Source organism: Leuciscus leuciscus (assembly GCF_965113295.1).
Source record: "Leuciscus leuciscus genome assembly, chromosome: 22".
Taxonomy (NCBI): Eukaryota; Metazoa; Chordata; class Actinopteri; order Cypriniformes; family Leuciscidae; genus Leuciscus; species Leuciscus leuciscus.
In genome coordinates, this window is record NC_138746.1 from 35350453 (window position 1) to 35367578 (window position 17126).

The 17126-nt window shown below is 40.8% G+C and overlaps 1 protein-coding gene across 1 annotated transcript; it reads left to right on the forward strand.

The window, feature by feature from the left end:
- LOC309486878 (uncharacterized protein) lies at positions 1-13210 on the forward strand (the record flags this gene model as incomplete). Its single annotated transcript, XM_082154345.1, has 16 exons — positions 1-546; positions 1297-1415; positions 1491-1594; positions 1668-1845; positions 1981-2098; positions 2182-2264; positions 2362-2450; positions 2522-2581; positions 11016-11410; positions 11872-11990; positions 12066-12169; positions 12245-12422; positions 12560-12677; positions 12761-12843; positions 12936-13024; positions 13095-13210. 16 exons carry the CDS (start codon positions 1-3, stop codon positions 13163-13165), a joined length of 2454 nt encoding a protein of 817 aa, XP_082010471.1. The 3' UTR covers positions 13166-13210.
- Between the last annotated feature and the right edge of the window lie 3916 nt (positions 13211-17126).

A 17126-nucleotide genomic window follows, 5' to 3' on the forward strand; every position in this document is an offset into this window, starting at 1 on the left:
ATGGGGTTCCTGAAAGTGGTCTTAGTGGTGGTTGTGATTGTTGCATTTGATCTGCATGATGTCTTGGGAAGTTTGAGGTCCAGTCATAGTCCAAGAAGCATGGGGCCAAAATCAGATCCAGCTTCCAGAAGTCCTGCCCTTTCTCCTCTAGGGCTCTGGAACCCTTTGCAAGTGGCTTCTCAGTTTCAGAGTCCTTTGGGTCCTGACTCCAAAAGCCTTGCGCAGGAGCCTTTTGGCCTTCAGGAGAAGCAGCTGTTGGAGGGTCCAGTGAAGCCTTTGGATTGGAGGTATCCCATCGTTCCTGAGGTGCAGAGCGAGTTGGCTGTGGACTTCCAGTTGAGGGAACCTGTGACTCCCAGCAGCGTAGCGGTTCAATGTGGCGAGAACCGGGTTATCGTAGAGGTCCAGCAGGACTTCTTCAGCAATGGTCAGTTGATACAGCCAACTGGTCTGTCTTTAGGTGGATGTCCTGTTGTTGGTCAGGATCCTGGGTCAAGAGTGCTCATCTTTGAGTATGAATTACAGGACTGCAACAGCGTGCTGATGGTAAGAACAGAAACATCGTAATGGGTTATTTGTTGTGGCAGAGGACCTTTTCAAGGAAAGTCAGTTCACTTGGTTTTACAATGCCAGGGCAGCTAAGACCAAGATCTATTTGAATGGGTAAATCCTGAATTTTCAAGCTAGATATATACAAGCGATATACAACAACGGCGGACTACTATGACTACAGCTGTCACAGCTCGCTCAGGGCGGGTCTTGTGTTGAAACACTGCTGTCACTCAACAATCGCGGGAGGGGCGTTGGATATTGTGAAGTCACAATATCGAACGGCATGATTTGAGACAGGGGAAAACATATAAGGAGATTAAAACAAAACCACTGGATGGATTTTTATCATGATAGGATGGTTGTGTACAGGCACTGCCAACAGACATTTCAGTGCAATCAACTTGTAAAAGTGCATGTACCATTATATGACCCCTTTAAATAACCCTTCAAACCAACATCTGATGTAAACTATCCCGTAAATTGTGTGAAAGGAGCTTAAGAACCAAGAACAATAAATATTGTGCCTTAATAGTGTTAAAGCTAGTTTTTACCCTGGAACAGCAAATGTGCTTGTTCAATCCTTAGTGCATGTCTCCAAAACATTGACTATCTTTGGCAACAGCGGAGCTTCTGAGGGCAGCTGTGGTGACGTGAAGAATTTACTAATTGGTGATTTGAGTGCATGGTCTTGGTGTATGTAAAGTCTTTGGGATGACCCACTTGGTAACCACACTCTTTTTACAGATGAATGAGGATGAGCTTGTCTACACCTTCTCTCTTACCTACATCCCTGAGGCGTTTGCAGGGACTCCGATTACCCGGGCCAATGGTGCAATTGTAGCTGTTCAATGCCATTATCAAAGGTAGGGGATCTGTGACTTTCTGCACTTTCTTGTGCAACTGGGAGACCATTTAATGGGTACTTTCATCAACCGCAGGCTCCAAAATGTAAGCAGTGATGCCTTGAGGCCAACATGGGTCCCTTATGCCTCAACAGAGGCTGGTGGAGAAGTCTTACTGTTCTCCCTGAAGATCATGATGGGTTGGTACAGGTTTTCTTTCAATAAAATAAACCTTTGCAATTGTGGCTGTGCCTAAAGTGTTTTTGTGTCTAGATGATTGGTCCTATCAGAGGCCTTCATACTCCTATTTCCTGGGTGGCGTTATTAACATCGAGGCATCTGTGAAGCAGTACAATCATGTGCCTCTGCGTGTGTTCGTGGACAGCTGTGTGGCCACTCAAGTACCCGATGTGAACTCTCTTCCAAGATATTCCTTCATTGAGAATCACGGGTAAGGTCATGGCCCTTGATGTGGTAGGACTGTAAGTTGCCTTTTGTAACCACTTCACTTCACAGTCAAGGGTAAGGTCTAGTTGCTTGATGCACAGTTGACATTCATGAATTGCTTTTTGTGAATTATCGTCAGGTGCTTTGTGGATGCCAAAACTACAGCTTCCAGCTCCCGCTTCATGCCTCGGACCCAGGTTGACAAGATCCAGTTCCAGCTGGAGGCGTTTATGTTCCAGGAGGGCAACAGTCATTCTGTATGTACTATGAATATCATGAGTTAACTTGACTTCTCCTCCCATCTGCTTTGGTTTTGTGACTTGTCTGTCATCCCTTGCAGATCTACGTAACATGTACTCTGAAGGCAACTATTGCTTCTGCACCTAGTGACGCTCAGCGCAAATCCTGTTCCTTTGCTGATGGGTACGTGAGGTTTTTTTTTTTTTTTTTGGGGGGGGGGGGGGGGGGGGGGTTTAAGTTGACTTTTCTCATGTTGAAGGTTCCATGTGTTTTGGTGCAGGTGGCTTGCTGCTGATGGAAACGACCAAGTTTGTGCTTGCTGTGACTCAACATGTGGTCCTGATGGTGAATTTGCTGCTCCCTATGGAGGTTGGTAGCGTTTGCTCTCTTTAAGGTTGCTTTTGATTCAAGTGCTCTAACTTGGCTTTTTTCTTCTCTAGGCATTCAGTGGGAAGGCAAGACCTCACTTGGTCCTGTAATGGTTCAAGAGCAAAAGGAAGGTTCTCAATAAAACTGACAAATCAATCCTTGGTTGTATCTGACTTGTCAATTTGCTGCGTGTCTGGTTTAAGTGCTTTTGACTTTGAAAAAATGCCTCATTCTGCCAATGTGGTGAAACTGATAGTTGTCGTCCTCTACTTTCAAGTCCTATATAGAATGCAACCATAGTGTTTCTGAAGTTAATAACTCTATGGAGAAAGTAAGCTTTAAATGATGAACCTTTAAGCCCGCTAGTGAAAGCTCAAGGTTGTGCTTTTGAAGCCATTAGTTTGTTACAATTTGTGGTTAAACTTTCCTTTTTTTTTTGTCAAAGTGGACTTTCCTTCCATATGTAACTTTTCAACTACATGTCAACTAATACTCACAGTATTAATAGACTGTTAGGTTTGGGATAGGAGGTTAAGTTGATTTGGATTTTCCAAGTTACTTATAGTCGGCGGAATGTCTTTTGGGGGACCACCAAAATGGTGTTAACAGATATTAAGCAGACGGTCTACTAATCTAATGACAGTTAGTTGACATGTAGCTGCAAAGTTACTTAGTAGAATGTCTAAAGTGGACTATCAAAATAGTGTTACCCAATTTAAGAAATTCCTGGAGAAAATATTACACTAATGAGGCATTTATATAGCGCGCTCATTTGTACTACTGTGCCCCCAAAGACTTCACAATCATATCAGGGTGTTCCCTGCAGAGCTCTTTTGGAAATTTGTTTGCCAGATTAAGAGTACCATCCTTCCGTTGAGACATTAAACCGAGGTCCTGACTCTGGTCATTAGAAATCCCATGACACTTCTTGTAAAGAGTAGGGGTGTAACCCTGGTGTCCTGGCCAAATTTCCTCGATTGGCCCTTGCCAATCATGGCCTCCTAATAATCCCCATCCATTGAATTGGCTCCATCACTCTCTCCTTTCCACCTATAGCTGATGTGTGGTGAAGTCTTTGGGGGTACAGTAGTACAAATGAAAGCGCTGTATAAATGCATCATAAGTGGTAATGAATTTCACCAGGAATTTCTGTTAAATTGGATAACACTTTATTCCAATAGTCCACTTTAGACATTCTTAACTAAGTAACTTTGCAGTGGTCTCATTTAAGCATCTCTTCTTGACAGACACAGATCTAGCTTCAATTGCAGGTGAGATCAATATATCAAAGAAAACACAGAAATGATCGGACAGTGCTACATCCTTATAACAATCAATGAAATTTTTAGACCCTTACAGATAAGTAAATCTAGCGTGTGTCCTCGATTGTGTGTGGGTCCATGTACATGCTGAGTCAGATCAAAAGTTTTTAAAACAGTTTTGATTTCTTTTGCCATATTGTTTTCTGCATTATCTATGTGGATGTTAAAATCTCCAGCAATGGCAAAATTCAAATTAACCCTACAAGTCTACTAATAGTCTACTAACACTCTAATGAGAGTTAGTAGACATGTAGGTGCAACGTTGCATATAGTCAACAGAATGTTAAAAAGGGACCATCAAAATAAAGTGAAACTGAAAAAAAATCCACTGTAAGTTAAATTAATGAGATATTACACATAATTTGGTAGCAGTACAAAGTGTTGTGCATGTTATTGGTGCAAAGATGTGAATGTGTATTTTGTACAACATTTGCAACTGCATGTCATCACTTAAACTTGTTGCCTTGTCAATACGGCTAATTATGGGGGCACTCTGCACAATATGTTCAAAAATGTACATCTCGTTTCAAATGAGTTGTGTTCCTGAAAACTGGTGCACACTACATTAAAATGTAAGATATGTCCCATACTGATGCCATTTAACTCTTGGCAATCTATTTCGTGCTCAAATCCATGGGCATGTCTTTTGCGTTTTGCCTCTTTGTAAGCTGTTCTAGCAGTAGTTTCAATCTGTTCAGCCTGTGCATTAACAACACTCTGTATGAATGTTTTCTGACTGCCTCTTTGCTAAATGCTTTCTGCTGCCATATGTGATTTAGTACGACTGTTGCTGTTTTGTTTAACTGGAGCCATGGATGTCACGGCACAACTCACTCACTCAGATGCTAATTTTATCCAAATGAACCATTTGGTCTGGTCCAAGTGATCACACTCTCGGACATGTGCGGCCGCATAGTTTTTGATTTTGCATAATCAACCACAGATATCCATAACAGAACACCCTTATCAACGTGAGGGGATCTAGCTGAGTGGTAGAACGCATGCTTTGCACGAATGAGGTCATGGGTTCAATCCCCAGCATCTCCAAGCAATGTGGTTTTTCCATTATTTTCTTTGCTTGTTTCTTAAACGTCGGATCAGCATATGTATGCATTCCAGTGTTGACCTATATCACCTATAAATTTTGATTTAAAGGCTAAATAACAGGTAAATAACATCTAGGTAAATAACAGAACACACTTATCAACATGAGGGGATGTAGCTCAGTGGTAGAGCGCATGCTTTGCATGTATGAGGTCCTGGTTTCAATACCCAGCATCTCCAAGCAATGTTGGTCTTTTAAGTCAAAGGCATATCTCACATTTGTATTGTGAATGAGGAAAATAATATTTAAACAAGACAAAATCAACAGCTATACTAGGGGTTGTAGCTCAGTGGTAGAGTGAATGCTTTGTATGTATGAGGTCCTAGATTCAATCCCCAGCATCTCCAAGCAATGTGGAACTTTCCATTACTTTCTTTGTTTGTTTCTTAAACCTCGGAACCGCATATGTATGCATTCCAGTGTTGACCTTTATCACCTATAAATTTTGATTTAAAGACACCCATATCACTATGAGGAGATGTAGCTCAGTGGTAGAGCGCATGCTTTGCATGTATGAGGTCATGGGTTCAATCCCCAGCATCTCCAAGCAATGTGTTTTTTCCATTATTTTCTTTGTTTCTTAAACGTCGGATCAGCATATGTATGCATTCCAGTGTTGACCTATATCACCTATACATTTTGATTTAACGGCTAAATAACAGGTAAATAACAGAACACTCTTATCAACATGAGGGTATGTAGCTCAGTGGTAGAGCGCATGCTTTGCATGTATGAGGTCCTGGGTCCAATACCCAGCATCTCCAAGCAATGTTGGTCTTTTAAGTAAAAGGCATATCTCACATTTACTTTGTGCATAAAGGAAATAATATTTAAAGGGTCATTTAATGCCATTTTTGTACAAGCTAATATGATTCTTTAGGGTCTAAATTAAAAGTTTGTAATATACTTTAATTAAAAATTCTCATTAGTATTGTAAGAAAACACTCATTTTACCTGGTCAAAAACAGCTCTGTTTTCAGCACGCCGTTTAAGTGCATGTGTCTTTAAATGATAATGAGCTTTGCTCACCCCGCCCCTCTGCTCTGTGCGTACACCGTTTGAAATAATAACACAATAACCGTAACGCGTTGTTCAATATAAACATGGGATTATGAATTATATTGAGAACATCGTACATAGAAAACATGCCGTAATGTACCCTGAGTGTAAACATTAGCCGCATTCATGGTGAAGCGTGCTAGTGATTTGCAAAGATTAATATAAATATTAATATAAAGGTTAATAAAACGTTACACTCACTTGTTCTTCTGGAGGTGCAGCAGGAACACGAATAGTTGGTAGCGATCCCTTTTTCAGGACCAGCTTCTTAGCAAAACCAGCTTTATACTGACCCGTTTGTAAAGCAGTCTGGTGTGTGAAATGATTCGCGCAAACATGAAAGCATTGACGTTGATCGTGAGTAATATTCCCTTCGAAAACAAAACTCAGCCACTGAATCTTCAGCGGTTCGGATTTAGGAACATCAACATGACTGCTGTGTTCCTTATTGCACCCAAGAACAGAACACCACACCACAATCGCTTAGACGCCATTCTACTCATCAACAATGACGCGCGGACTATGATGATTGACAGCTCGCTCACGAGCGAGGGCGGGGCTGTGTTGAAACGCTGCTGTCAATCAACAATCGTGGGAGGGGCGTCAGACCGTGTGACGTCACTAGGTTGAATGGCTTGATTTGAGAGATTGGAAAACATATAAGGAGATTTAAAAAAAACACTGGATGGATTTTTATCATTTTTTGATGGTTGTGTACAGGCACTACCAACACACAGTTCAGTACAATCAACTTGTAAAAGTGCATGTACCATTATATGACCCCTTTAGACAAGAAAAAAACAGCAGCTAAATCAGGGGATGTATCTCAGTGGTAGAGCGCATGCTTTGCATGTATGAGGTTCTGTGTTCAATCCACAGCATCTCCAAGCAATGTGGAACTTTCCATTATTTTCTTTGCTTGTTTCTTAAACGTCGGATCAGCATATGCATTCCAGTGTTGACCTTTATCACCTATACATTTTTATTTAAAGGCACAGGTAGGTACATAACGGAACACTCTTATCAACATGAGGAGATGTAGCTCAGTTATAGAGCCCATGCTTCGCATGTATGAGGTCCTGGGTTGAAACCCCAGCATCTCCAAGCAATGTTGTACTTTTAAGTCAAAGGCATACATCACATATACATTGTGCAAAAAGAAAATACTATTTAAACAAGAAGAAAACAACAGCTAAATCAGGGGATGTAGCTCAGTGGTAGAGTGCATGCTTCGTATGTATGAGGTCCTGGGTTCAATTCTAAAGCAATGTGAATCTTTCTTTGCTTGTTTCTGAAACCTTGGAACCGCATATGTATGCATTCCCGTGTTGACCTTTATTACCTACAAATTTTGATTTAAAGGCACAGGTAGGAAAATAACAGAACACCCTTATCACCATGAGGGGATGTAGCTCAGTGGTAGAGCGCATGCTTTGCATGTATGAGGTCCTGGGTTCCATTTCCAAGCAATGTTGGACTTTTAAAGGGATACTTTACCGTTTTTTCATATTAAACTATGTTATTCCCTTAACTAAGACGAGTTGATACATACCTCTCTCGTCTCAGTGCGTGCACTAAATCCCTCTGTCTTGCGGCGAAACTTTGTTAGCCCAGTTCATTTAATATGGGCCAAGCAGAGAAGCTACCAAACACCTCCACGTTTTCCCTATTTAAATACAGTTACTCGCGAAGTGTAACTCGACCTAGAACGGTGACACAAAACAAAACGTTGCGCTTTTCTAAGCGTGTAAAATGGATAACTATATTGTATGGCGGAATACCATAGCAAGTGCTTGTAAGCACTTCGACTTGGCGCAGTAATATCTTCACTCGTGGAAAAATCCTCTCACCGGCCCCCGCTCCCTCTAGTGAAGATATTACTGCGCCAAGTCGAAGTGCTTACAAGCACTTGCTATGGTATTCCGCCATACAAAATAGTTATCCATTTTACACGCTTAGAAAAGCGCAACGTTTTGTTTTGTGTCACCGTTCTAGGTCGAGTTACACTTCGCGAGTAACTGTATTTAAATAGGGAAAACGTGGAGGTGTTTGGTATCTTCTCTGCTTGGCCCATATTAAATGAACTGGGCTAACAAAGTTTCGCCGCAAGACAGAGGGATTTAGTGCACGCACTGAGACGAGAGAGGTATGTATCAACTCGTCTTAGTTAAGGGAATAACATAGTTTAATATGAAAAAACGGTAAAGTATCCCTTTAAGTCAAAGGCATATATCACATATACATCGTGCATAAAGAAAATAATATTTAAACAAGAGAAAAATATTAGCTAAATCAGGGGTTGTAGCTCAGTGGTAGACCGCATGCTTTTATCACTTAAAACTCATATTTGATCATCAATTTTATATATTTAAACGTTTTTTTACCTTGACAAAAAATGATTCATGCCTTAAAATAGCTTGAATGTAACTCGACACCCTTGCCTCATTAAGTTTGGAATACGCTGTTATATTATATATACGCTGGAGTTTGAGTTGGATCTTGGCTCGGATCAGGTGGTGGTCAGAACCGCAGTCATCCTTCAGCGTTGAGCGGAACCTATTGTTGATCAGAATGTAGACCAATACGGCAGAGTCTTTGCAAGATGGATTTCGCCAGGAAAGATGATGCTTGCGCGGATGCTGGAAGCAGCTATTACCGACGAGCAAGTTGTTGGTGGCGGCAAAGGACAAAACTTGCAATTTGTTGTTTCCCAACCAGTTCTGTCCGTGCTGATATGAGCATTGAAGTCGCCTGCCAGGATGATCAAGTTGGTCTGTGGTATTAAATCCACGGTGTGTTGGAGTGCGTTGTAGAAGTTGTCCTGAAGACTAAAAATTTACTGTTTAATGTTATGTATTTGTATTATTTTTCTTTATTCATTTTCATAATAATTTCATAATGTATTTTGTCAAGCCAGAGTTATGTGTCTGTGTTGAGTGCATGAGGAGACTATAGATAGCATGGAACCATGTGAAGATCATGTCACATGAGACAGGTGGATGAGCTATATTTTGAAGAGGGTGTGTACAATGTAACATGTTTGCAACTGATGCAGATGTAAACAACAGATAGTTTCTTAATATGGAAGTGAATTGTGCCATATGTTCTATGACATATACGTTCCATTTTTAAGCTCAAGCAACAGAGTTTGTTACCATGAATGGAAGTCGCTCAGTGATGTATATAAGCTCTGTCTCATTGTACAACTTCAGAGAACGCATAGACCTGGCATGAATGTAACATCTTCTGAAAGATTCTCTCCTGACATATAAGAATAAAAATTCTTCTTGGCAAGATAACTGGTGTCCGGCCCTGTGAATCTAATAATAAGGGGAACGACTAAATTTAAATCTACAGTCCTTTGCTGGATCAGGATTGGTTTCGGTTGGTGCATAGACAGCAACAATATGAGTCTTGAACGCGCCGGTGCGACTGACCCCAGGGGGTTAAAATAAGTGTCTTCCAAAGCATAGTATGTTGAAGAGAGTATGCCAAAGTCACCAGATGGTCTTCTATTTCTGGTGGATTTTCGAAGTGTGGATCCGTGCACACTCTAAAGGCTAATATTACCCACAACCCACTGCACTTTGGAGGAGGAACTACAAACACAAGTAAAAAGTGTTTAAAAAACTACAAAACATGATAAAGGTTTGAGTGACTAATCAAAGTTTAACCTGATAGAAAAATATTTATTTAATGTTATCCATTTTATATTTCAATAACAATAACAACGTGGACTTTTATAAAGATCCGTTTGGCAATTCACTTTTAAATGCATTATTATAAATTAATATGATAATAATCTCTGCATGTAAGACCCATGACTGCAGATCAACGTGCTTCTGCATTTCTCTCCGATAAAGTAGGAAATTAAATGAAATGTGGAGGATTTTATCTTTGACAAGATGATTGACAGGCCAGTTTACATGATAGGATGCGTGTAACTAAGGGACAGAGAGCTAACATTAAAGACGCAATTGTATGACGTGATAGTATGTCCCAAAGCCTGTCCACTCTTCTGCTACACACTCAAAAGTAAGTACTTTTTCTTCACAAAGAGCATATATTCTTCTACTTTTTTAAGTAGTTTTTAAAATCTGTAATTTTACTTTTACTCAGGAAACTATTGCATTGATTGAAGGACGGGAGAACAAACACTTAAAAAAAGTGATGCAGACCTGAAACGCATTTGAATTCTTATGAAGCAAACTATTGCCAGTATGAAAATACTTTGGATGTAGAAATAATGCGTGGTTGTCCTCGAGAATAGATATCCAATTTGCAAAAAATGTGGATGCAAAGTGGCTGCAATAGGAGGAAACACATAAAACACCATCCCTCCGTGCAGATAAAGGTATGTCCCGTTTATAACTTACGGCCGAATGATTTCCTTGATGCAGAGGCGAGCGAGGGAAAACCCGGAATCCAGTCATTAAAATGGAATTTGCATAACGCAGAAGTCACGTAAAACACGCAAAATTATGGATTGATGAATAAAAAAAAAAATGTTTTAGTAATTATGAGTATAATAGGAGTAGGCCAACAATACAATGCACTTCTCAAAACAAAAACAATAATAATCAATTTTATTTAAACATTATTTAAGGAATATATTTTTTGTCCATGGTTTAATTTAATAAATCTGTTTAGCGTAAAAGTATTTGAACCAACCCTTTACTTAAGTAAAATTTTATTGAAGTAGTAGTACTTTTACTTGAGTAGAATATTTTATTACTCTTTCCACCTCTGGTATTTGGACAGGCACATAAAAAATGTGCAGAATGGTGCGTCCCTAAGATGCATACACTCTGCGGGTCCAGAGGAGAATCAAGGATAATCAATTAAGGTAAAAGGGGTGGAGCCACCTTAACTCAAAGCGGTACAAAATGGCAAAGCCAAGCACTGTGTTTATGTCAAAAGTTGTTAGGATGGGGTTCCTGAAAGTGGTCTTAGTGGTGGTTGTGATTGTTGTATTTGATATGCGTGATGTCTTGGGAAGTTTGAGGTATAGTCATAGTCCAAGAAGCATGGGGCCAAAATCAGATCCAGCTTCCAGAAGTCCTGCCCTTTCTCCTCTAGGGCTCTGGAACCCTTTGCAAGTGGCTTCTCAGTTTCAGAGTCCTTTGGGTTCTGACTCCAAAAGCCTTGCACAGGAACCTTTTGGCCTTCAGGAGAAGCAGCTGTTGGAGGGTCCAGTGAAGCCTTTGGATTGGAGGTATCCCACTGTTCCCGAGGTGCAGAGCGAGTTGGCTGTGGACTTCCAGTTGAGGGAACCCGTGACTCCCAGCAGCGTAGCGGTTCAATGTGGCGAGAACCGGGTTCTCGTAGAGGTCCAGCAGGACTTCTTCAGCAGTGGTCAGTTGATCCAGCCAACTGGTATGTCTTTAGGTGGCTGTCCTGTTGTTGGTCAGGATCCTGGGTCAAGAGTGCTCATCTTTGAGTCTGAATTACAGGACTGCAACAGTGTGCTGATGGTAAGAACAGATACATCGTAATGGGTTATTTGTTGTGGCAGAGGACCTTTTCAAGGAAAGTCAGTTCACTTAGTTTTACAATGCCAGGGCAGCTAAGACCAAGATTTATATATTTGAATGGGTAAATCCTGCATTTTCAAGCTACTTGCCTTTAAATAACCCTTCAAACCAACGTCTTATGTAAACTATCCCATAAATTGTATGAAAGGAGCTTAAGAAACAAGAACAATAAATCTTGTGCCTTAATGGTGTTAAAGCTAGTTTTTACCCTGGAACAGCAAATGTGCTTGTTCAATCCTTAGTGCATGTCTCCAAAACATTGACTGTCTTTGGCAACCGCGGAGCTTCTGAGGGCAGCTGTGGTGACGTGAAGAATTTACTAATTGCTGATTTGAGTGCATGGTCTTGGTGTATGTAAAGTCTTTGAGATGACCCACATGGTAACCACACTCTTTTTACAGATGAATGAGGATGAGCTTGTCTACACCTTCTCTCTTACCTACACCCCTGAGGCGTTTGCAGGGACTCCGATTACCCGGGCCAATGGTGCAATTGTAGCTGTTCAATGCCATTATCAAAGGTAGGGGATCTGTGACTTTCTGCACTTTCTTGTGCAACTGGGAGACTATTTAATGGGTACTTTCATGAACCGCAGGCTCCAAAATGTAAGTAGTGATGCCTTGAGGCCAACATGGGTCCCTTATGCCTCAACAGAGGCTGGTGGAGAAGTCTTGCTCTTCTCCCTGAAGATCATGATGGGTTTGTACAGGTTTTCTTTCAATAAAATAAGCCTTTGGAATTGTGGCTGTGCCTAAAGTGTTTTTGTATGTGTAGATGATTGGTCCTATCAGAGGCCTTCATACTCCTATTTCCTTGGTGGCGTTATTAACATCGAGGCATCTGTGAAGCAGTACAATCATGTGCCTCTGCGTGTGTTTGTGGACCGCTGTGTGGCCACTCCAGTACCTGATGTGAACTCCCTTCCGAGATATTCCTTCATTGAGAATCACGGGTAAGGTCATGGCCCTTGATGCGGTAGGACTGTTTGAGTTGCCTTTTGTAACCACTTTGTCACAGTCAGGGGTAAGGTCTAGTTGCTTGATGCACAGTTGACATTCATGAGTTGCTCTTTGTGAATTTTGTCGTCAGGTGCTTTGTGGATGCCAAAACTACAGCTTCCAGCTCCCGTTTCATGCCTCGGACCCAGGTTGACAAGATCCAGTTCCAGCTGGAGGCGTTTATGTTCCAGGAGGGCAACAGTCCTTCTGTATGTACTATGAATATCATGAGTTAACTTGACTTCTCCTCCCATCTGCTTTGGTTTTGTGACTTGTCTGTCATCCCTTGCAGATCTACATAACATGTATTCTGAAGGCAACTATTGCTTCTGCACCTAGTGACGCTCAGCGCAAATCCTGTTCCTTTGCTAATGGGTACGTTAATTCTTTTTTGGGGGGGGGGGTTGTTAAGTTGACTTTTCTCATGTTGAAGGTTTCATGTGTTTTTTTTGTGTTTTTTTTTGCAGGTGGCTTGCTGCTGATGGAGACGACCAAGTTTGTGGTTGCTGTGACTCAACATGTGGTCCTGATGGTGAATTTGCTGCTCCCTATGGAGGTTGGTAGCGTTTGGTCTCTTTAAGGTTGCTTTTGATTCTAGTGCTCTTAACGTGGCTTTTCTTCTCTAGGCATTCAGTGGGAAGGCAAGGCCTCACTTGGTCCTGTAATGGTTCAAGAGCAAAAGGAAGGTTCTCAATAAAACTGACAAATCAATCCTTGGTTGTACCTGACTTGTCAATTTGCTGTGTGTCTGGTTTAAATGCTTTTGACTTTGAAAAGTGCCTCATGCTGCCAATTTGGTGAAACTGATAGTTGTCGTTCTGTACTTTCAAGTCCCATATAGAATGCAACCATAGTGTTTCTGAAGTTAATAACACTATGGACAAAGTAAGCTTTAAATTATGAACCTTTAAGACTGCTAGTAAAAGCTCAAGGTTGTGCTTTGAAGCCATTAGTTTGTTACAATTTGTTTTTTTGTCCAAAGTGGACTTTCCATATGTAACTTTTCAACTACATGTCAACTAATACTCGCAGTATTAATAGACTTATGTTTGGGTTGGGAGGTTAAGTTGATTTGTAGTTGCCTTGTAGTTGCCAAGTTACTTATAGTCAGTGGAATGTATTTTGGGGGACCAACAAAATGGTGTTAACAGATATTAAGCAGACAGTCTACTAATCTAATGACAGTTGACATGTAGCTGCAAAGTTACTTAGTATGTCTAAAGTGGACTATAAAAATAGTTACCCCATTTTAAGAAATTCCTGGAGAAAATATTACACTAATGAGGCATTTATATAGTGCTTTCATTTGTACTACTGTGCCCCCCAAAGACTTCACAATCATATCAGGGTGTTCCCTGCAGAGCTCTTTTGGAAAGATTTGTTTGCAAAATTAAGAGCACCATCCTTCCGATTAGACATTAAACGAGGTCCTGACTCTGGTCATAAAAAATCCCATGATACTTGTAAAGAGTAGGGGTGTAACCCCGGTGCCCTGGCCAAATTTCCTCCATTGGCCCTTGCCAATCATGGCCTCCTAACAATCCCCATCCATTGAATTGGCTCCATCACTCTCTCCTATCCACCTATAGCTGATGTGTGGTGAAGTCTTTGGGGGTACAGTAGTACAAATTAAAGTGCTATATAAATGCATCATAAGTGGTAATGAATTTCACCAGGAATTTCTGTTAAACAAATTGGTTAACACTATTTCAATAGTCCACTTTAGACATTCTTAAGTAAATAACTTTCCAGCTGCATGTCAACTAAATGTCATTAGATTAGTAGTGACAGTTAGTTGACCACTCAGACAAGGGCGCAGGTTGATGTTTTAAGGTGCTGTACGGTTTCTTCCAAAATCAGACATAGTAACTACTTTCTCAGGTTGTGGTCTGATTTGTCTGACCCGAGTGGAACTCAAGGATGTGCTGATCACCTTTCTGATATTATTGATTGTCTCAGAGAAGGAGGAAGCAAACTCACTGCATTTGCTCTCTGAGAGCAATTCATTGGGAATCTGGCTTGGGGGGTTTGTCACTACAGTAGCAAAAAGAGTGTGTGTGTGTTTAAGTTGGAGTTTATAATATTTGAGACGAAAATCTGTCTTTGCCTAGTTCCATATTGAAAGCATGGATGCTGTCTTTGTAGATGTTATAATGGACTACAAGTTTTGTCTTCCGCCACATGCGCTCTGCTTTTCTGCATTGTCTTTTCATATTTTGCACAGCTGTTGAGTTTCTTCAAGGTGCTTTTGGTCTGCCACTCTTCTTCCTGACTTTCACTGGAGCAATATCATCAATTACACTTTTGAGTTAAAAGAAATAAAGGAGAAAATCAACAGAGTCAGCAGATATGCTTGGTGTTAAAGATATAGCCTTCATAAATAGTACACTAGTGGTCTCATTTAAGCATCTCTTCTTGACAGACACAGATCTAGCTTCAATGGCAGGTGAGATCAACAGTGATCGGACAGTGCTACATCCTTATAACAATCAATGAAATGTTTAGACCCTTACTGATAAGTAAATCTAGAGTGTGTCCACGATTGTGTGTGGGTCCATGCAGTGGCGGCTGGTGCTAAAAAAAATTTGGGGGGGGTGCAACAAACTGAATTATTAATCCAGGACTGAATGTAGGCTAATTGTTAAATACAAATTTAACAGTGATAATAATGTAGCTATATTTAGGCTAAAGTTTAGCTAAAAATTCAGCCGGTAGGGTTGGGAAATAGCCAATAGCCAAATAAATCTGAATTTTTGGGCTAAATGGTGATGTAGGGTATAATCTGAGTATTTAATTATTATTTTTCTATTTGAATAAAATAAAATAAAAAAACTGTATTTAGGGCCCAAGCCCTGAAAGGGCGAAGGCCCTATTGTTTCCGGAAGGATATTTTTTTTTATTTTTATTTTTTTCTGCCTTTTTGCCACTTGTGGGGCCCTTAACATGCTCAAAAACTCTTGAAATTTTGCACACACGTCAGAACCTGCGTTCCCTGGAACGGGATCCGAACACTTGTCCATAAATCAAACACACTTGCATGTAATAATATGAAACTCAGTACACATATAGATCTCATCGGGCCGAACAACTTTCGTGCTCTAAGTTTTACACCAGCCCAACAGGAAGTCGGTTATTATACGTTGTTTGGAAAACGCATACAATGGAATGTGAAATACTCCTCCTAGGGAATTCATCCGATCGCCACCAAACTCGGTGTGAATGAAGTCAAGACATTGAGGATGAATTTCTTGTGAACGGATTTTTGATATCTCAAACGGTTTGGCCGTGGCAAGGAAACGAATTTATGGTGAATAATGGGACACAGGAATTGTGTTATAACTTCTGCATACATTAACTGATCTTGATGAAACTTCAGCAGTGTGTTCGTTGTAAGGGCCGATCACATGGATGTGACTATTGTGACTATTTATGCACAGTCACAAAAATCAGTACGCATTTTGGTCTCATCGAGTCGGACAATTTTCTAATTTACAGTTATTAGCTCCGACCAACAGGAAGTCAGATATTTTGGTTTGAAGTGGTTTTTTTGGAGAATTTTCTCTCTCTTTCTCTGTCCCTGTGTGTGTGTGGGGTGTGGGGGATTTGTCTGTTATGAGAGACTACTTTTATAATTGTTTTTCAAGGTTTCAGGGGCTTTTGGGGCCCTTAACGTGCTCGAAAACTCATGAAACTTTGCACACAGGTCAGAACCTGCGGCCATCAGGGCCTGGCTGAAGCTGGTACCCGGGCATGGCAGGGGGGCTCAACAGCGCCCCCTGGAATGGGGTCCGAAAACTTGGTCCATAGATCAAACTAGCTTGCATGAATTAATATGAAACTCAGCACACATATAGATCTCATCGGGCCGAACAACATTTGCGTGCTCTAAGTTTTGCGCCAGCCCAACAGGAAGTCGGCTATTATGGGTTGTTTGGAGAACGCTTGCTGTGGAATTTGAAACACTCCTCCTAGAGAATTAATTCAATCGCCACCAAACTCGGTGTGCATGAAGTCAAGACATTGAGGATGCTAAATTGCGGACAGATTTTTGATATCTCGAACGCTTTGGCCGTGGCGAGGACACGAATTTATGGCGAGAAAAGAGAAACACGAAGTGTTATAACTTCTGCACACATTAACTGATCTTGATGAAACTTCAGCAGTGTGTTCGTGGTAAGAGGCCGATCAGATGGATGTAACTATTGTGAGTCAAAGTTATAGCACCACCAACTGGTAGCAGGAAGTGTGTCACTTTCAAAATGCTTTTGACAAAAGTGGGGGGGTTAGTTTTACCCACAGTTACAAAAATCAGGACGTATATTGGTCTCATCGAGCCGGACAACTTTCTAATTTACAGTCATTAGCTCCGACCAACAGGAAGTCAGATTGAATGTGGATTTATTTGCAAAATCAGCCTCTGCATTTTTACCCACTCCTCTTAAGTGGTTTATTTTATTCCCACCAAACTTTTTCAACATGATGAAAATACATTAAAGATGCTAAATTGTGAACGGATAATAAATATCTCAAATGGTTTTGCTATGGCGAGGGATTACAGTTTTTCTCGATTGTTTACACACATTTTCTGGTACTTGAGACACAATGACCACAACATGTAACTCATTCACCAACTACCTGAACCAATTCTGCTAAGCTAC